Genomic DNA, 21,183 nt, shown 5'->3' on the forward strand with positions numbered 1-21,183 from the left:
TGCCAGCCACAGATCAGTCTGCGCCGTGATGCCCTGTAATAGCTCTTGGGCGGTGTGCCTTTTGTCGCCTAGGCTCAGCAGTTTGAGCACCGCCTGCTGTCGCTTAGCGACGGCACTGCTGCTGTGCCTAGAGCTACCGACTGATGGCGCCGTGCCCACGGATGGTAGTTCGGAGGAGGAGGTGGAGGAGGGGTGGGAGGAGGAGGAGGCATAGTAGGCCTGAAACACCTGGACCGAGGTAGGCCCCGCAATCCTCGGCGTCGGCAGTATATGAGCAGCCCCAGGGTCAGACTCGGTCCCAGCCTCCACCAAGTTAACCCAATGTGCCGTCAGCGATATATAGTGGCCCTGCCCGGCAGCACTCGTCCACGTGTCCGTGGTCAGGTGGACCTTGTCAGAAACGGCGTTGGTCAGGGCACGGATGATGTTGTCTGACACGTGCTGGTGCAGGGCTGGGACGGCACATCGGGAAAAGTAGTGGCGGCTGGGGACCGAATACCGAGGGGCGGCCGCCGCCATGAGGTTGCGAAAGGCCTCGGTCTCTACTAGCCTATAGGGCAGCATCTCCAGGCTAAGCAATCTGGAGATGTGCACATTAAGGGCTTGGGCGTGCGGGTGGGTTGCACTATATTTGCGTTTCCGCTCCAGCGTCTGGGGTATGGAGAGCTGAACGCTGGTGGATGCTGTGGAGGATCGTGGAGGCGACGATGGGGTTTTTGTGCCAGGGTCCTGGGCAGGGGGCTGACTAGCAGCTGACACAGGGGAAGGAGCAGTGGTGTGCACGGCCGGAGGTGAACGGGCTTGTTGCCACTGAGTGGGGTGCTTAGCATTCATATGCCTGCGCATACTGGTGGTAGTTAAGCTAGTAGTGGTGGAACCCCTGCTGAGCCTGGTTTGGCAAATGTTGCACACCACAGTCCGTCGGTCATCCGGTGTTTCCTTAAAGAACCTCCACACTTCTGAAGATCTAGCCCTCGCCGCAAGAGCCCTCACCACGGGAGCTTCACTAGTTGACAGTGGCGCTGATGCACCAGCTCTGGCCCTGCCTCTCCGTCTGGCCCCACCACTGCCTCTTCCAACCTGTTCAGGTCGAGGACTCTCCTCCGTCTCAGAAGCACTGTGTTCACCCGGCCTCTCAACCCAGCTTGGGTCTGTCACCTCATCATCCTCCGATCCCTCAGTCTGCTCCCCCCTCGGACTTCCTGCCCTGACAACAACTTCCCCACTGTCTGACAACCGTGTCTCCTCATCGTCGGACACCTCTTTACACACTTCCACTACGTCAAGAAGGTCATCATCACCCATAGACTGTGACTGGTGGAAAACCTGGGCATCGGAAAATTGCTCAGCAGCAACCGGACAAGTGGTTTGTGACTGTGGGAAGGGTCCAGAAAACAGTTCCTCAGAGTATGCCGGTTCAAATGGCAAATTTTCCTGGGAGGGGGCAGACTGGGGGGGAGGAGGCTGAGGTGCAGGAGCTGGAGGAGTGGGGATTTCGGTGACATGGGTGGACTGCGTGGAAGACTGACTGGTGGTGGACAAATTGCTCGAAGCATTGTCAGCAATCCACGACATCACCTGTTCGCACTGTTCTGGCCTCAACAGTGCTCTACCACGAGTCCCAGTAACTTCAGACATGAACCTAGGGAGTGTAGCTCTGCGGCGTTCCCCTGCTCCCTCATCAGCAGGTGGTGTCTCACCCCGCCCAGGACCACGGCCTCTGACCCCTGCAGTAGTTGGACGCCCACGTCCCCGCCCTCGTCCTCTACCCCTAGCCCTCGGGTTAAACATTTTTAAAATGAGAGTTATAACTTTTTTTTTTTTTTTACTTCTTTTTGTTTTTTTTTGTGTTTTTTTGTGTTTTTTTTTTTTTTTTGTGTTTTTTGTTTTTTTTTGAGTTTTTAAAACCAAACAATCCTATCCTATTGCTATGGCTATTTTCTAGCCAAGTATCAAAGGAAGCACACTACTATGCCAGATGAGATGACACTGAGTTAGTGCCTAATAGAAATCCAACCCCTACTGAATTTTGCCACTTCGGCCTTTGCTATGGATATGTGCGCCACTAAGCGCAGAACACAGCGGTCGCAAGTCTCACTACAAATTGCTCAGAATTGGCAAGTACATGCACTGCAGAAACTACAGCCACCAGCAGATCAACCAGAAATCAAATATATAGAACGCTACTGTAGGCTTCAAGAAGCTGTTTGTATTCTCCTATGGCTATTTTCTAGCCAAGTATCAAAGGAAGCACACTACTATGCCAGATGAGATGACACTGAGTTATTGCCTAATAGAAATCCAACCCCTACTGAATTTTGCCACTTCGGCCTTTGCTATGGATATGTGCGCCACTAAGCGCAGAACACAGCGGTCGCAAGTCTCACTACAAATTGCTCAGAATTGGCAAGTACATGCACTGCAGAAACTACAGCCACCAGCAGATCAACCAGAAATCAAATATATAGAACGCTACTGTAGGCTTCAAGAAGCTGTTTGTATTCTCCTATGGCTATTTTCTAGCCAAGTATCAAAGGAAGCACACTACTATGCCAGATGAGATAACACTGAGTTATTGCCTAATAGAAATCCAACCCCTACTGAATTTTCCCACTTCGGCCTTTGCTATGGATATGTGCGCCACTAAGCGCAGAACACAGCGGTCGCAAGTCTCACTACAAATTGCTCAGAATTGGCAAGTACATGCACTGCAGAAACTACAGCCACCAGCAGATCAACCAGAAATCAAATATATAGAACGCTACTGTAGGCTTCAAGAAGCTGTTTGTATTCTCCTATGGCTATTTTCTAGCCAAGTATCAAAGGAAGCACACTACTATGCCAGATGAGATGACACTGAGTTATTGCCTAATAGAAATCCAACCCCTACTGAATTTTGCCACTTCGGCCTTTGCTATGGATATGTGCGCCACTAAGCGCAGAACACAGCGGTCGCAAGTCTCACTACAAATTGCTCAGAATTGGCAAGTACATGCACTGCAGAAACTACAGCCACCAGCAGATCAACCAGAAATCAAATATATAGAACGCTACTGTAGGCTTCAAGAAGCTGTTTGTATTCTCCTATGGCTATTTTCTAGCCAAGTATCAAAGGAAGCACACTACTATGCCAGATGAGATGACACTGAGTTATTGCCTAATAGAAATCCAACCCCTACTGAATTTTCCCACTTCGGCCTTTGCTATGGATATGTGCGCCACTAAGCGCAGAACACAGCGGTCGCAAGTCTCACTACAAATTGCTCAGAATTGGCAAGTACATGCACTGCAGAAACTACAGCCACCAGCAGATCAACCAGAAATCAAATATATAGAACGCTACTGTAGGCTTCAAGAAGCTGTTTGTATTCTCCTATGGCTATTTTCTAGCCAAGTATCAAAGGAAGCACACTACTATGCCAGATGAGATGACACTGAGTTATTGCCTAATAGAAATCCAACCCCTACTGAATTTTCCCACTTCGGTCTTTGCTATGGATATGTGTGCCACTAAGAGCTAAACACAACGGTAGCAAGTCCCCCTGCTAATTCCTCACAAAATGGTAATAGATGCAAATTAAAATAAAAAAAGTATAACGTTATTGTAGCCCTAAGAAGGGCTGTTGGGTTCTTTGAGAATCACTCCTGCCTAACAGTAAGCTAATAGAACACCCTAACGCTTTCCCTGACCAGCAGCAGCTCTCTCCCTAGCGGCATCCAGAGACAGAATGATCCGAGCAGCGCGGCCAGCGGCTAGTCTATCCCAGGGTCACCTGATCTGGCCAGCCAACCACTGCTATCGACGTGTAAGGGTACCACGTCATGCTGGGTGGAGTGCAGAGTCTCCTGGCTTGTGATTGGCTCTGTTTCTGGCCGCCAAAAAGCAAAACGGCGGGAGCTGCCATTTTCTCGAGCGGGCGAAGTATTCGTCCGAGTAACGAGCAGTTTCGAGTACCCTAATGCTCGACCGAGCATCAAGCTCGGACGAGCATGTTCGCTCATCTCTAATTATACACATAAGCTGGTTGTCGTGTCATGAAAGGAACAGGATACCCCTGCTTTAAAGCAATGGATGCTGCTCAGTACCGCACAGTTTATATCCACAGCCGCTGTCCCCAAAAATTCGAGCCAGGTGGTGTGGAACTTCCCATATGACTGGATAGTGTCTCTGTATTGTGAATTCTCTGGAGCTGGGGCATTTTGGAAGGGGGATTTGGTGCATCTATATGTTGTGGTTGTAGTGCTGAGTAGTATGTTTTGTGGTGTAGGGTCAGGAAATAAGAGTTCTCCTTACAGAGACTGCCAATTAAGACCACCATATAGGTGTGTGGAGTCTTATAGCCATGGATGCTCCACTAGGGGATTCTGGGAAAATATGCAAAGTTTTCCAGGATGGGATAAGGAAAAACACGACTCTTTTAGCTACCTTGTAGGGAAGCTCCCTTCGACCTACCCGAATCGCACACACATAGAGGGGGCCCCCTTAAGGGCAAAGTGGTGGGGGCCCCGGGGAGCGCACCCTACACGCAAAACCTTCAATCAGGCCCTGTGTGTGCAATTTGATAAACAGTAGTATGTAAAAGATTACTGATAACTGAATGTTAGTAGATAATAAGGGAATAATCAGGGGATGCCCATTGGATGGTTGAACCCATGTAAATGGCTGCATTCGGACACTTTTCATATAAAGTTTACAGAAGTTCTTAACTCTAGTTCTATAGAATTCACCTTCAAAGATATATAATACAGCATGATAAATTGAGTTTTACCAAGTCTCTGCTCAGCAAATGCATGGACTTCATTTATTTCCTGGCTCTATAGGCAGGAGGTCTCCATAGTTGTGGTAGCCACAGAGCCCCAGTGCATGATGATGGAATAAGATGGAATAACCTTAATGTGAATGTTCATTACATTTGGGAAACTCCTTCCCTTGCATGATTTACATGTACGTCAAATGTTCAGGAAGGATTTACTGTAATGTGTCAAATAACCACAATTTTGGCAATACCTTTGCACTTGTTCCTGCCATCGGAACCCTTGTGAGACATTGTTTGCTACAATATGAAATGGCCACATCCTTAAGGATGGAGGATGTTGAGGTCCTGGTGGGTTGGTATAAATGATAAATGATTTTATGATTGAGGATTATTTACTAAAAAACCCTTTCAGAAGTAGTTTGTGGCTCAATAAAATGATGTATCGTATCTCTCAAGTGTACAAAGTAGGAAGCTCTAAACTGATGCCGGAGTAAACATTCATGACAAAGCTAGTTCCTGCTAAACTCTTAATCTGCCTCTTATAAGTTTTCTTCCTTGGAAGACTTCTTCTAATCTGCATGGCATCTCCTGTTGCTATGTTCACCATATTGTACAGGATCTTACAGTCTTATATTGGAGGATGGAATATATTATCACGTCCCTCTGTGTGTTCTGGTGTCACCCATTTATGAAAGTAAATAAGTGAAGCATGGAGATTAGTGTTGACATAAGATTATACAATGTCTAACCATGTCATTTATGAGATCGGATCTATTATCTGGTGGAATGAAAGTTTTCCTTCAGGTCTTACATCTCCCCGTGCTCCGTGCGTGCAGGCAAAACCTGATTATCAAGTTTTTGACTCGGTTTCAACATTTTTTGATGAATTGACATGAAGACATTGTATAAATATTTATTGGTCTTAGCACAACATCTTAAACAAATATAAAAGTTACTGAACACGGGTGTGAGCTTTCCCAGCTGCTGTTTGTTTAGGGTTTATAGTGCTAAATATATTTCTATTCCATATAATTGAACTCGTCACATAAGTCAGCACACATTGCAATATCAAGAGCAGCATGAGAGCTTGGACAAAAATGAGTATTTTCCTTGTTTGGTGGAAGACTCATCGCTTGAATAAATCAGGAAGTGGGAAGCCTAAGAGCTTATTCACTGGAATATTTTCAGTCTGTGAATATAGACCATAGGGGAGATTTATCAGTGCTTCTATGCCCCCTCAATGTGGGCAAGTAGGGAGCGTGAAGGGGCATAATCACCGGCAGAGTGAGCAGGCACAAGTTGTTCTTTACCCGTACCTGTGCACTTCTTATTAATCTGCAAACATTCACCACTGAATGTTCACAGGTTTCTACTAAAAACTACCCCAGGTCACGTGGCTTGTGTCCATGTTGATTTGAGACATTTGCAACAAAAAGTCTCAAAAAGAAGCCAAAATTTGTGCCTGCCAGGACAGGAAAAACTGAACATGTATCACAAGAAAAAAGACAGGATCATACATAAGGTGCAAAAAAGAGCCGCCAAATGTCTCAATTATACACCAAAGAAAAAAAACTATGATACATGTCCCCCAGTGCTTCCCTCTGAAGAATCACATCTGTAGTTTTATATCCCCGGGTCAACTACTCCCTACTGGAAGTTTCACAAGGATGTAAGGGCTTCTATCCTCTAGGGCTCATTCAGTCAAGAAATACAGTTGGCACATAAAGCCATTTTAGGGATTAAATATATTTGGCTAAATGCTTCCTAAAACTGAACAAACAGATTGTGATTAGTGTATTAAACCATGCTTTCAGTGGTAAAAAGTACAAACCAGTGGTATTGCCTAAATGAAAGATTTTCATTGTAGTGTCAGGGAAAAGTGACACCAGTGCTGTTTTTATGAACTGTCAAGGGTCATAGGTTTGAAAGTTCATTGAAATACACAGCAGCCTCTGCCTGCCTGCCCTTGTCTGGGCAAAGGGGTATCAAGAAGAATGTGCCAAATGTCAATCTTGATAAATCCCACCTTAACGAAGAGTTGTCTATCTTTTTTAATGCTGCAGATTTTGCTTCAAAAAGTTATACCCAATCTACAGGATTAGGGATAACTTCCTAATTAGTGAGGATCTAACAGCTTGGACCACCAGCAATCATGAGAGCTGGATCCCCAATAATTATTAGAAGGAGGATCTTATTCTCACTCAGCCCAAATGACCAAAGATTTCCAAGCACAGCACTCGGCTATCTCCGGTTGTTACCATAGAACTTAATGCAGCAGCAGGTTGCATGCTTCGACCAGCCACTGCACCCATGGGTGAGAACAGGATCCTCATTCTCCTAATTACCGGGGCTCTAGTTCCTATGATTAAGGTTGATCCCAGCTACAACACTGCTCTATTTTTTAAGGATCCATTGTATGGTCCATTAAAATAATGCCCGTGGACACTGATCCATTAAAAAGTATTGCATTTTGTGCAGCAGAGTGCTGTCCCTTCAAAAAACTGATGGCACACGGGACAATTTTCACTATTTTATCTATTGAAAAAGAATGCTCACATAAAAATGAAATATGACATAAGTGTTCTTTTATTTAAAAAGATGTTGCAAATGATCGGTAATTTATCAGATTACAGATGGTTTCACAGAGAATTTCTTCTTAATCTTGGCTTAGTCTTCCCACGTTGGTCGTAGTATTAGATCTCATCTCTTCAGCTGATTTGACAACGTCACAGCCTGAATTCATGCAGTCACATTTCTCCACTGCGATGTACTCATGTTCTACCTGACTTCCATCAGAACATTGGAGCGTCACATGTTTCTGGCTGGTCTGCACCTCCTGGCAACAGGCACATTCATGTGACATGGCTTTGGTGGTCATAGAGTACCTGAAAAAGTAGAAATAATAAAACTATTTAAAATATTAAAGGGATTTTCCAGACAAAAAGTGGTCATAGAATAGGTCCTCAATACCAAATTGGTTGTGGTCCAAACACCCAGCACCCCTACAAGCCCCAAAGTCTAGCTTAACACCATGTTCTATATGTCTATGTGCCTATTTCTAACAGTATAAGTCTAAGTATCTGCTAAGCATCAATCTACATGTCAGGCTACATCTTTCCATCCTGCTGCGTGTATGGTCAGCAGAGGTTATTAAAATCTGTGGGGATGCAGATGAAGAAGTACTACACCTCCAAAAGATCACTTCTCAGTGGCTTATACAAGCATCATAAAAAAAATATTTACTACATGAGACCCTTCTTTTAGCTAAAAATTGTTTCCCTCACATTCCTATAAAATTAACTTAGTTATCTTACCTGGCTTACAACCAGATAGAGCTGGGGTCAAATAGGGCGTAGCCTGCTCATTTTAGTGAATGCCTTCTTCTCACCAATCAGCACTTTATGTCATGTGACCAGGGCAAAGTTATCTAAGGGTCCTTTGCCCACTAAGATTTTCAAAATGTTCCTCATGTGTGTATCTGTTCACATGAAATTGTTATGCCTCCATGGAGGCATTGCCACCAGTAGAAGTCTATAGAGCCATGCTATGATTTCATGTGATCAGATACATACAGTGGGTAAAGGACCTTCGATGACATTACCCTGGTCACACCTTGTGCACGTGGAGTATGGATTAACAATGAATCCGAAAGAATTCCCGGCACTACGAGGTGTGACGGGACTTCTTTCGGATTCATGGCTGTATGCCACATAAGATAACTAGGTTAATTTTATGTGGATGTGAGGGAAACAATTTTTAGCTAAAAGAAGAGTGCCATTTAGTTCATAGGGCTCTATGAGAAACTGTTTCTGGCTACATTTGTAAAATGTGTGGTGCACCCAATAGTCCCAAATATTAGCAGCTGATTAGCCAAGAAAAGATTATTGGTTGGGTCCTGGGTATTGATATTTAGCTAAATACCTCCTCTTTTTTCACTCCACTTCTGGTATCAGAACTGCTGGACGTTTGGATGCAGCTTAATGGTGTTAATACAAATCCACCTCCATAAGCTGTTCCCCACTTAACAAATATTGGTTTGGATGTATAAATCTCCCCTTTTTGCTATTTACATGTGAATAGCTGCCAAATTGGTTCCTGATCTACAGTCCAAACAGCTGCTGGGAGGCTAAATAAATATTATATGTCTCAGAATGTATTTACAGAGCTAGTAAAACAGACAAATGAACTCTTACATGGAAAATGTTGCACATGACCCATCACAGCGGGACATCTTCACCAAGTCTGTGGTACGACAATTGTTGTATGACAAATAGTCATAGTATTCATGTAGCTTGCAGGTTTTCATCTTTTTTACACCTGGAAAGTGCAGATCACGTTTAAAAAAAAAACACAATCATTTTATATCACTGAGTTAATAATTTTGCAGGTTTTCACTTTGAACAGGGCCGGCTCCAGCCGGATGCCAGAACATGAGTTCACTGCAATGGAGCCTACTGTCACTAATGAGGCTGCATCTGTCACCCAGGGGTCTACTGAAACCTGAAGCCGACCCTGGCTTTGAACATTGAATATAATTTAATAGAATTTCTGATGTTTTGGGGTTTTCAAAATGTCTGCTGCCTTCTCTTATAAGCTGAGTGTAGTAGAAGACGTGGCCAACTAATCCACCTAATGTTGCCTCATAAATTTTAAAAGGAACCCTATACTTACAAACTTTACAGCAGCCATTGGGTAAAAATTCTGTAGTTCCCTACAATAAAATGATATGGATTAATTGATACAACATTTCATATGCAATTAGACACCTATCCATTCACTATTGCCAATATATGCTAAGATTTGGGTACTAACATATCATCCATAATGTATGTCATGTAACTTTATCCCCTTCTTGCCGCCCTCACAGCACTCTTTTTGGAGCATTCTATAGAAGAAACCTTCATCACCTACATTTACTGAAATACTGAAAGGCTGAAAGCTCTTAGTAATTGTGGCGTGCCATGCACCAGTGTGGATGTGATGTACAAGTCTTCATACATTCCCCTAAATGAGTCTTTACACATAAGAACTTTTATTGTACTCACAGGTTCACAATCATCTTCATTGAAATGGGGGCAAGAGATTTGTGACACGGAAGTGATGAACTGATTCCGGACCACGTTGCAGCTGTAGACGGTGCAGTTATTTTCGGTAGGAAATATTTCTCCTGGCTGAGAAAATCCACATTACGTACTTATGTAATGTGAGCATTTTACATACAGGTACTACAATGACAGTGATCATACCTTAATAAGATGGTATGAAGCACTGGAACCATTGAGGGTCAGTACACAGTGGGTCTGCTCACACTCTCCACAACAATCATCTGTGCCTTTCTTCTGCACAAAGCCCTGTGATAAAAAAGGAAAAACTTCTATTAGGTTGTAGTCAGAAAATTGTTGGAAATTTCCCCCACTGCCATTTTGGAGGTATCAAATTTTTATGACTAAGAGCGACCAGTTCGCTTGAAACGCGTAGGAATTTTGGAGTAACACTATGGACAAATGAATGATTGACGAAATAAAAGTCTAAAAAGATCACTTTTGCTGGCTGGACCATCAACTTTATTATTTGAGGTGTTTTTGCCTTTGCAAACAAGGCGGGTTCCGTGCCGACATTCATGTGATCCAGGAGGTGAGCTGGGATAAAAAACTTTCCTTTGTTTCATCAAATTTTTATGACCTTATAAGGGCAAACAATTCAGGACAAACAAAAGGCTACTCACCTTTTGTCATGCTTTCTGGTAACCATGGGAAACTGTATAGGATGGCCAGGGCCGGTTCTAGACAAAGTGGGGCCCTGGGCAAAACTAAAAGTGGGGCCCCAAAATAAAACTATTTTATGACCAGTCACAGTCAGCAAGAGGCTCCTTTAGTATGATAAAACAAACTGTAATATGGGAGAATTTTATAGGAGATAGATAAATGATAGGGAGATTTATGGGCAGCATGGTGACTCCGCGATTAGCACTACAGCCTTGCAGCGCTGGTCAACATCTGCAAAGATTTTGTATGTTCTCTTTGTGTGGGTTTCCTCCGGGTCCTCCGGTTTCCTCCCACACTCCAAAAAATTACTGGTAGGTTGATTAGACTGTGAGGCCCATTGGGGAGAGGGACCGATATTTTCAAAATTGCATCAAAGATTTTATAGACATAGGCGCCTTCATGCAATTTTGATTCAAATTGAAACATTTTATTAAAAATGCTTAAAATTTGACTTTGATGGCAAAAAATTTGATCCAAACAGAAAATGTTTACCTTCACATCTCCTAAATGTAATACATGGACATTTGTAGAGTTCACAAATGTGCCCTATTGATATGTTCACATAAATAAATCCACATAATATCACTAAAACTGTAATAACTAGATATCTGCTTTTCAGCTAGACATATTTAGACAGTCACAACCTGCAAAGTATATCAATAAAACAGAATAAAAAGTAAAGGCGCCATAAAACCTATAGTATTTTGAAAGCAGACAACCAGGCAATGCATTTGGCAATTAACATTCAAAATTTCCTCTAAAATATGTACAAATCCAGATACTTATATGAAGAAAATCTACTTTCCTAAACCAGTAAGATGTGAGGAGATCATACATACCCCACACCAATATATTCACCAAAATATGCAGCAAAGGGAACTGCAGAAAATTCACACAGATGTATCATTGTCTGTTCCTTAGACAATGGTGACCAAAATAAATAACTATATATCCATAAACCGAGCTAATGAGATAATAAAAGTCATGTATAGATGTCGCCATTGTATTAGCTGCACAATAACAGAACCCTCCGCGCTTCATAAGTATGAGAGTGAGAACGTCATAACATGGGTGTAAATAATGGAGGATAATGGGAAATAAAAACTTTATTCCAGAACATGTTTGTGTTTTTGGTGTTACATATAACTTTATGGACATGTTCTGGTCACGGTGTAGTCACATTAGGTGAAGAGGATTGAATGTTCATCGTATCAGTCAATTTTCCCAACAAAAAATAACTATCACAAAATAAAAGGGAATAAGAGGGAAAGGGCCACATTTATCACTTTTGTGCACCTAAGTGTAGTAGTTGCGCCTAAATTCGGGCGCACTGTTTTCCAGAATTATCACAAGCTACAACCATCTGTGATAAGGTAATTTTCTGCCTCTTATTAATCACTTTACTTTAACACAGTTTAGGCGCAATTTTGGCACAGTTTAGGCGCAATGTTAGATTCAGGCACTTACATGTGATCCTGCTACAAGCTCCTCTCTGCTTCTCCCACATCCCAGAATGAAGATAACACTCACAGCAGCACCCAGGTGTGTGACACCCAGCACCCAGTGACCTCCTCAGCAGGGGCTTCTCCTGGAGGGGATCCCCCAGTGCTGGTCTCCTGCTGCACCCCTGTAATTCTGCACAATATCCCCCTCAGACACTGTGCAGAATTACATGGGGGACACTTGTTTGTAGTATCTGCAAAATTCTGTAACGTTCTCTTCTCTCTTGCTCTGAGCTCAGGATTCTGCAGAATGTTTTGTAAATAGAAGGTATTGAACTGTAATTAGAGTCTGCAGCTCCTGTCTGCAGAGTATCTCATGTCTGTATGATCTGTTCTAGTGTCTGCAGTGTCTGGATGAGCTTTGCTGCTAGAAATGAGCTATTCTGCAAACGGGCTCAGTGCTTTCTTCTCAGTTAACGCCACGTTCGGGCTGGAGTGTTTTCGCGCCTAAATTAAAAAAGTCGCAAGTGATGAATATCATTAGGCGCAGCAAAACATCTGGATTGCTAGGATAAATGAGGGAAAGCTGGTTATTTTTGCTGCGCAGCTAGTTTGGCGTTTAGTCGCAAAAATGGTGCAAAAACGGTGCGCCTGAATGAAAAGGCGCAAAAACAACTGAAAAAAACCATTGATACATGTGGCCCAAAGTGTGTTCTTAGATAGTTCTGCATAGAGAAGGGTTAAAAACATGAATATTAGTTGATATTATCCCTTCTCAAAATGTAGTAACATATAAAGTGAATATTTCCATTATCTGTGAGGTGCAGCAGCTCCTGTGTGCAGGAAATGCTCCCTGCAGCCTGATGGCTAAGAATCTGGATTGGGGGGGGGGTTAATTTCAGGGGGCTGTATCTCTGGCTCTGTGACACATAGAACCTTACTTCTTTTTTCCTATGAAAGAAGAGAGTCTCCTCTTTTATATGAATTTGTGTTACTAAAATGTAGGAAAACGGAGATATTAACTGTTAAACTGCCGTTGGGAAGGATTTTTATATATAAAAATGGCACCTGATATTCTCACTTTAAACCTGAATATCTCTGGATCCAGGGCACCTAGAAACAAAATTCAAGATTCATTTGAAAGAAGAGATTCTCTTTCTCCCAGGGGCCCTGGGCAATTGCCACCTTTGCCTACCCATAGCGCCGGCCCTGAGGATGGCGGGAGATGAGAGATGGCTTGTTGGGAGGAACAGTATTAGCAAGAGGGGAAGAAAGAAGGACCTGGAGTGATGTCACAAGCATGTGACTCATCACATGCCTCAGGTGGTCCCAATCACAAGCATGCTGTAATGATTGATGTGAAAGGCCTTAGGGCCTTTAGTGATGTCACAAGCATGTGACTTATCACATGCGTCAGGTCATCCAATTACAAACATGCTACCCTAATTCATATGAATGCCCAGTGCTGCCCTTAGCTGAAGCGAAACCTACTTCAGGAATAGCTGGACATTATTTTATTAGAAGGGATAATACATATACCAAGCTATATCTCAGGATAGAAAGAAGCCAGAAGCATGATATAGGTATCATTAGAATTTTTATCAAAGTCTATGCTAAAATACATTTTTGTCAGCAACTTTACAGTTATACTTTAAGTTTTCCATTCCAAAGGTTGGCCTGATGGCTGCTCCATCTTTAAAACAATCTTTTACATGGGCAAACCATTTGCCCCTCTAATCTTGGAACATCTATAATGGAAAGGCATTTACTTACTAGTTACCTGTAGTTCTCACCCTTCATTCATACACTTATCCCTTATCCTGTGGATTATCATCAGCAGGACATCCCCTTTAAATAGTGCAATAAGTGGAAGTAAAACCTCCTGGCCCACTAGAACAGGAGGTAGACAGCTCACAGCAAAGTTTGGGTCAATTCTAAACCAGGTACCAAAGCAGCTGAACAGAATATAAACACAAATTGTGGCTACATCTACAATTTGTAGGTACAACTTCTTATGAAGTTTACCCATGGTATTAACAAATATGCTATCTATAACTATGATAGAAACAAATTTTTTGTGTTCCCTATTTCAAGAAACCAATGGCTGCACACTACCAATCCTTTTAGGAGACGGCTATATCTATGTCGATCCCAATCAAAATGGAATAGCAGAATGCATGACCCAATCAAATAGGAGCTATTAGACCCCAATGTCGTGACTGAGAAGCTCCCAATGATCAGATGAATGAATACTGATCGCTTTTGTTATCCATGGGGATAATTTGTGATTGTGGGAAAACACCTTTAATGTTTGGTTTATTATCAGATTTGCACTTACCTGTGGGCACTGCATAGATGGGAAAAGTTTACATGTGATCTGCATTCCTATGGATTGGTTTCCATTTTGTTCACACATACAGCTCTGGCACTTATCAGTATAGATTGGAGCTCCAGGCTATGGAAGGAAAATGTCATTTATTATATCAAAATAATGTGGTTTATTACTCAAAAATATCTCCAAAAATAATATGCATTATTAGATTATATATTCAACATTCAAGTAGCCAGTGTTTTTTTCATTAAAAACTAGAATTATTAAAATGACAGGGATATCCATTTGAAATTTTATACTTGATTTTTACACTATTTATTTCTCTGTCCATATGACATATGACCTCTGCTAAACAGTCTGTCACAACTATGGACACCTAATCCCAAGGGAATCCATAATTGGTCTGCCAGTGTCCGTCATGAGGATTTCTGTGCAGTATAGTTGCTTTGAGATTCTTTTAGAATTAGAACAGGGTGTCAAAATATAGTTAAAAAAAAATGTTTATCAGGTCATTGGGGAAGATGACCTAATAACCTATCTGTCTCGGCCAGAAAAATGAATTAATTTTCACCTGAAATGCCATACACCACATTTATTCAAGCATTTAGACCATTTTTAGCCATTTTTCCAACATAAAAGAGGCGTGTACTCCTCTAAGGGGTGTGAATGAACATTAAATAGCCATGTGCCATAAAATTCAATGTTGTGGCACAGTAAACTAGACCAACTAATAGGAGGTGTAAAGTATGACTCACCAGTCTTATCCTGCACCAGATTAATCATCCAACATCACACACAGGGATTAATCTGGAGCAGCAGAGAACTAAGTAGTTGTACTCCGCTGTGGTCTAAAGACCAACACAGTGGGGGTCATTTACTAAGGGCCCGATTCACGTTTTCCCGACGTGTTACCCGAATATTTCCGATTTGCGCCGATTGTACCTGAATTGCCCCGGGATTGTGGCGCACGCGATCGGATTGTGGCGCATTGGCGCTGGCATGCGCGCAACGGAAATCGGGGGGCGTGGCCGAACGAAAACCCGACGTATTCGGAAAAACCGCCGCATTTAAAACCCGAAAAAGTGTCGCTTGGGGAGCGCTTACCTTCACCTGGTCCGAGGTGGTGCATTCCGGCGCGATGAGATGACTTCCAGCGCAGCAGCGCCACCTGGTGGACGGCGGAGGAACTACCTTCTTATATCCTGGGCGGACCCGAATCCAGAGCAGAGAATGCGCCGCTTGATCGCGAATGGGCTGGGTAAGTAAATTTGCCCCATTATTACAGCTCGCCATTGTTGGCTGTCAATAGTAAACTTGTAGACAATCAATTAGGGTTGGTTTCATAATTTTTTTTCCAAATCAGTGATTTTTCACTGGACCCATTTTGGCTTATGGACATATACAGATTGGGTTTCTCTTCCTGGCTTCTGTGATTTTTCACTAATCAGTTTAGAACCTGTTCAGATCAGAGGCAAAAAACTGAAAGGTAAAAATGCCCATTGAAAATAATGGGTCAGTAAGGCATCAGTGAAAAATCACTGAAGCCAAAAAGAGAAACAGAATCTGTATGTGTCCATAGGCCAAAATAGCTTCAGTGAGAAATCACTGATGTGAAAAAAACACCAAAGTTATAATACCCTTAGACTGTGGCTTCGGCATGTGACCATGGAAACTCATAGATCCCCTTTTGCAGACCACCAATCACATTGTTGGGCTTCAGAAGGATGCAAAATAGACATATTTTTCAGTTAAGCTAAATGGGCTCTGGAGTGGGAATCAAGTAATTTGGGATGATAAGGTGAGTACATAGGTACATATTCCGTTCCATTACCGGGTATCAACTGTCATGGGAGATCTCCTTAAGATGTACCGTTACAGCAAAGTGTGCAAGTCATTTATTAATATTGTATTGTTAAAATACCAGAAAAATAAAATTTAACATCTGTTTTAAGCTTTTCTTACCAAATATTCAGCTTTGCCATGCACACAAACATTCTTTGGCACTGTAAAGATAGTAATAGCTTATTGTACATCTTTTCTCCAATATGTATCATTAATAGAACATTATAAGAGAACCATTAGACAAAATCTTGTTATATTGTTACTCTGTTACTGTACAGTATGTAGATTAGTAACTTCTATATACTGTAGGTAGTAACGTTTAGACAAAATCTTTTTATTTTTTTACTCTATTACTATACAGTATGAAAATAGTATCTTCTATATACTGTAGGTAGTAACATTCAATGACTTACCACATTGATACACATAGCAGCAGTGTCCCTCTGAAAAACCACCAACAGCTTCATAGCCGAGTTCACAGGTGGGAGTCACAGTCTTGCATCGGCTTGGATCACATTCTGCAAAATGGAGCACTAGGCTGTCAGTGCTGTCCCAAAAGGCAAAATCATTTTACAACCTTCGTTTTTAATGCCTGAATGCAATTGAAAATAAATGAAAATAAAGCTATTTTTCAAAAAGTCTTCATTGAAAATGTTCATCTCTATTTGTGTTCAGGATCTGTGCAAACCTGTAAATTGCTATGGTGACAGACTACAAACAATCCCTATGTAGTCTGTTACTAATGATACACCTTACATTGTGTTCATGCTACATAAAATCCTAAGGGACCTAGTTAAATACATATTGATCATTTGGACAAGTCATTTAACTTCCCTAAGTTATAATGGAAAACACAGTGTAGACAATTTTTGCCAAGATAAATAATATGTACTTACTGCACACTGTCATATTACAGCATGGATCAGCGGGGTTGATCTGGACTTCAGGGAAGTAACCTTCCAAGTCACAATGTACTTTGGCCTCCACCTTGCACTGGTGTTTCTGACATGTGATGCCACTACCACCCTTAATGCAGGTGCAGTTTTGGCAGCCGAATCGGAACTTCTCTCCAAACTGTACAGACATAATCCAGAAATAATTAAAAACATGTTCTCCTTATATAAAATACTGCATTATTCAGAAGTCTAGGTGTGTAAATAAGAGACTCGGACCAATATATTATAGATGCTGTAACATTTGTCTTTGGCATGTTTTGCCTTTTTTTGGTCCTTTTGGCTTTTTTTGTTTCTTTACCATTTTCTCAACTTGGTTTAGTGTGTTTGCAAGTTTGTGAATAATTTGCTGTTTCACACTTTATAAAAAGTTTCAAAAATACACCACCGAAACAGTGGCTTAAAAAAAACCTCATGTGACTTTTTGATAATAAGCAACCCTGAGCCACACTTCCAATAGACATATCTTCTGAACTGTGGCACCTAGAAACTTAGTGGGGGCAGTTATCAAGGCTTCTATGCCAGATATGTAGCATAGATCCCTGAAATAATCGGAATTGCTAGCAAACCATTGGCAATTGTGATTATTATCTACATTACGCCATCTCCATGCCAAGGGGGCTTGGATTGGTGTAAATGGGGGAGGGGTTGGCCAGTGCTGGAAAGGAACGTACAATCACTGCAGCCACCAAACTTTCAATTGTGAAATTTGCATTCTGCGCAAATTTCTAGGCTACCTAGTACCTGGCATAGAAATATAAAAAAAATATAAGCTTTGCAGCCACCTAAGTCTTTTGAAGTATCCAACATCAATGGAGGGGCAACAGAGGGATGCTTGAGGGGCAGGGATGTCACTATACATATATATGTAAACTTATGATAAATCTCCCCCTTAGTTCTGATTTCATTTTAGACATTTTATGTAGAATCCCCCCCCATCACCTCATCCTCCACCTTCCCTTTAATACCATACCAGGATTTTATTTCCAGGTGCCACAGAACTTCATATAACCACTGTTAAAGTTGCGGTCAGGAATACAATTTTCATCTGTAGCTCCTACTACCAACTAAAAATTTAACTGTGGATATCTCTGGTTTTGTTCCACCTACAAATACAATACTTGGAAAATATTAAAGATGAGATGAGACTCTCCTCTTTAAAACTATGCATGAACTGTATTTCTAGGTGCCACATTACAGAATTCATATTGATGTCTGAAATGTGTGTGTCAGCTGAAGGCAGCTGCTGTGAAGGGGGCCATCCAGGTGTTGTAGTGGGTCAGCACAAGGCATTCCTGCCCTGCACCTGTGTACTACCTATACCCTGAGCAAGGAAATTGGGCCTTGAGTAGAATTACCCTGCCATACAACAGCCACCGGATGTATCAGGAGGACAGTGCACTATGCCCTCTCTGAGCAGGTTGATGAAGACTCTGTTCCTACTTAATCCATCCTTCTTAGAATTTCTACTCCCTAACACCTTGAACTTTTCGACCCTCTTTCTAGCAACCACTTAAAGGAGTTGTCTTATAAATACAGAAAGTTCAGATTTCCATATTAACACAACAATATGACACAATAATGTCTATATTAACAGCGCAGAGGGCAGTCCAATGCTGAGCACCCCCTTTACATGCCAGAGTGGTCTCACTAACAAAGGTGCCCCCCTACTCTGACATACCCAGCACATTTTTGACATCACTGACCTCCAATTTATTTGGACAGAATATAATAAACAATTTTTCAACTATAAAATAACGTTTTTTAAAGAGTTTAAGTCTTATACTTAGAAAAGAACTTAGAAAATGAAAAATACCTTTCGAGGAATGTTATCAGGGCCAACACATCCTAAAAGAAAGCACATTTAATATATATTATAATATAAAAGGTACTCAACTATTTTCTTAAGGGTTTCATAAGAAATACTTTTTCTGATTGGTTTTGTTATTATTGGTCATTAATATCAGATTTGTATGGCTCAAGTCAGTGGTGTAATGTGAAGATGCTGAGCTGTAATGCTAATGTTGCACCAAACCCACATAATGCATGTATAATGTATCCTTTATTGCCCAAGTTTATTGAGGTATATAGGCATAAGCTGCAATACCAGACCCATCCATCATATAATGTATAATATTCTGAGGAGACTGCGGGGCCTCAGAATCATGAAAACTGTTGTTAATTCACCAGGGAAGATAAAGGAGAACAGACATGTCTGCTTCTCGTTACAATTTCCTCCAATACACAGTATAAAAGCTCTTCTCTGCTCCCTCACCTTATGTCTCCATCTACCCACCCATATAGATTGTGAGCCCTCACGGTCAGGGTCCTCCTTCCACTTGTTTCCTTACTTTTTGTATTTTGCACTTAAATTTGTTCTTGTCTTAAAGGACATCTACCACCAGGATCAAGAATTGTAAACCCAGCACACTGACATACTGGTGTATGTCCCTCTGGCTGGATCTGCTCTTCTTTAGGCTTCCTATGCCCTTGTTTTTAAGAAAAAAAGGCTTTTAAAATTATGCAAATGAGCCTGTGGAGCTCCAGGCTACATTAACACCTATGGAGTCTAGAGCAGTTCAGTTTAATTTAAAAGCCTTTTCTTGTAAATACCAGGGAGTAAGAAGAGCAGATCCTGCCAGAGGGGGCACACACCAGTATGTCAGTGTGCTTGGTTTACAATCCTTGGCCGTGGTGGTAATGTCCTTTAATGTAATGTATGTGAACCCCTTACTGATTTACAGCATCATGGAATTAATGCTGCTCTTTAAATAAATAGTAATAATCTCTAAATAAATATTGATTAGATCAACATTATTCAAACCCCCATCAATCTGATATTGAAGACCTGTCCTTAAAATTGGTGATCAATATTTGCAACCTAGAAATCCTTTCTCATTATTTTTAAAAAAAAACTTCCACATGGATCTTACCACATTGAGGGACACATACATCCACAGCTGGGCTGAAGCGTATGGTGCCCCGAGGACAGAAACATCCTTCAACTAAATGTTCATCGTCTCTCGTTTTCCACTGTTCTAGGCTACAACGCAAAGAAAAGTTATAAACAGGGCATATAAATATACAAGGGATTTGACATTACTAATTTTTTATAATGATATAATGTGGATAAAGTAACTTTGAAACTCATTTGGATTTCTGCACTCCTTAACCTAAAAAAACAGTATGGTAAAGATAGCCAATGCTTCAAGAGATATCTCCTGATAATAATAACAATAACAATAATAATTCCTTTATTAATATAGCGCACACAGACTACCCAGTGCTGCACAGAGCTTCCCAAATCAGTCCCTGTCCCCAATGGGGCTCACAATCTAATCAGTATGTTTTGGAGTGTAGGAGGAAACTGGAGGACCCGGAGGACAGCCATGCAAACACGGAGAGAACATACAAAGTTTTTGCAGGTCTGATCTCATGATCTCATGTCAGTCTCTCCTTCCAGTCATTCGCAGATTTCTTCGAGCAACTCCATATATCTTCTATACTTATCTGCCTATAGTCATAGGCATAGCATGAAGCTTGTGGACTGAAATGAAAAATCTGCATTAGAATCCTCACCAACTATGTTCCAATTATAAAACCGGGTTTTCTCAAATTATAGGTCAACTTTTAGTCCTTTTCAAGGACCAGATCTAAACTGCATCACCCTTACCAGATATGGCCTTTTATAATAAAGTATACGTACAAAAACTTTACACTACACTAATTTGTACTTTTATAACCTAAATAAGCTACTGCAATTAAAAAAAAAACATTTTATGGTAGATCTTACTTGGTTTCACATGTTCTTGGTTTGGCCAAACCACACGCATTATATACTTTGTGCGAGGGGCAGGATATGGCTAAAGAGAAGGAATGATATAAAGTCAACAAACTCTCAATTTGCAGGAAAATGAATTATCACCTAGAGGAGACCACCATAGTGGATAGTACATAGGTTAAAGATGGAAACCAGCATTGGAAGGAATACAGGAGATTACTATAGTGGACCATACATGGACATGGATACAGAAGACCACTATATTGCACAATACATTGGTCAACTTGGAGTCCACCTTAGTGAACCGTAAA

General features: G+C 41.5%; 1 protein-coding gene across 1 annotated transcript in view; it reads right to left on the bottom strand.

Moving 5' to 3' along the window:
* Positions 1-7,399: 7,399 nt before the first annotated feature.
* Positions 7,400-21,183, bottom strand: part of LOC140070239 (mucin-5B-like) — a 51,704-nt gene continuing 37,920 nt past the window's right edge. Inside the window, exons 29-40 of the mRNA XM_072116594.1 lie at positions 20,885-20,954; positions 20,025-20,134; positions 18,908-18,939; positions 17,035-17,212; positions 16,552-16,656; positions 16,259-16,299; positions 14,303-14,419; positions 10,004-10,108; positions 9,803-9,928; positions 9,429-9,468; positions 8,951-9,074; positions 7,400-7,642 (exon numbers count right to left, since the gene is read on the bottom strand). Coding sequence (XP_071972695.1) covers positions 7,414-7,642; positions 8,951-9,074; positions 9,429-9,468; positions 9,803-9,928; positions 10,004-10,108; positions 14,303-14,419; positions 16,259-16,299; positions 16,552-16,656; positions 17,035-17,212; positions 18,908-18,939; positions 20,025-20,134; positions 20,885-20,954 — 1,277 coding nt within the window. The 3' untranslated portion in view covers positions 7,400-7,413. The remainder of the gene's footprint in view (positions 7,643-8,950; positions 9,075-9,428; positions 9,469-9,802; positions 9,929-10,003; positions 10,109-14,302; positions 14,420-16,258; positions 16,300-16,551; positions 16,657-17,034; positions 17,213-18,907; positions 18,940-20,024; positions 20,135-20,884; positions 20,955-21,183) is intronic.

The sequence above is a fragment of the Engystomops pustulosus genome, chromosome 7 (genome assembly GCF_040894005.1).
Source record: "Engystomops pustulosus chromosome 7, aEngPut4.maternal, whole genome shotgun sequence".
Taxonomy (NCBI): domain Eukaryota; kingdom Metazoa; phylum Chordata; class Amphibia; order Anura; family Leptodactylidae; genus Engystomops; species Engystomops pustulosus.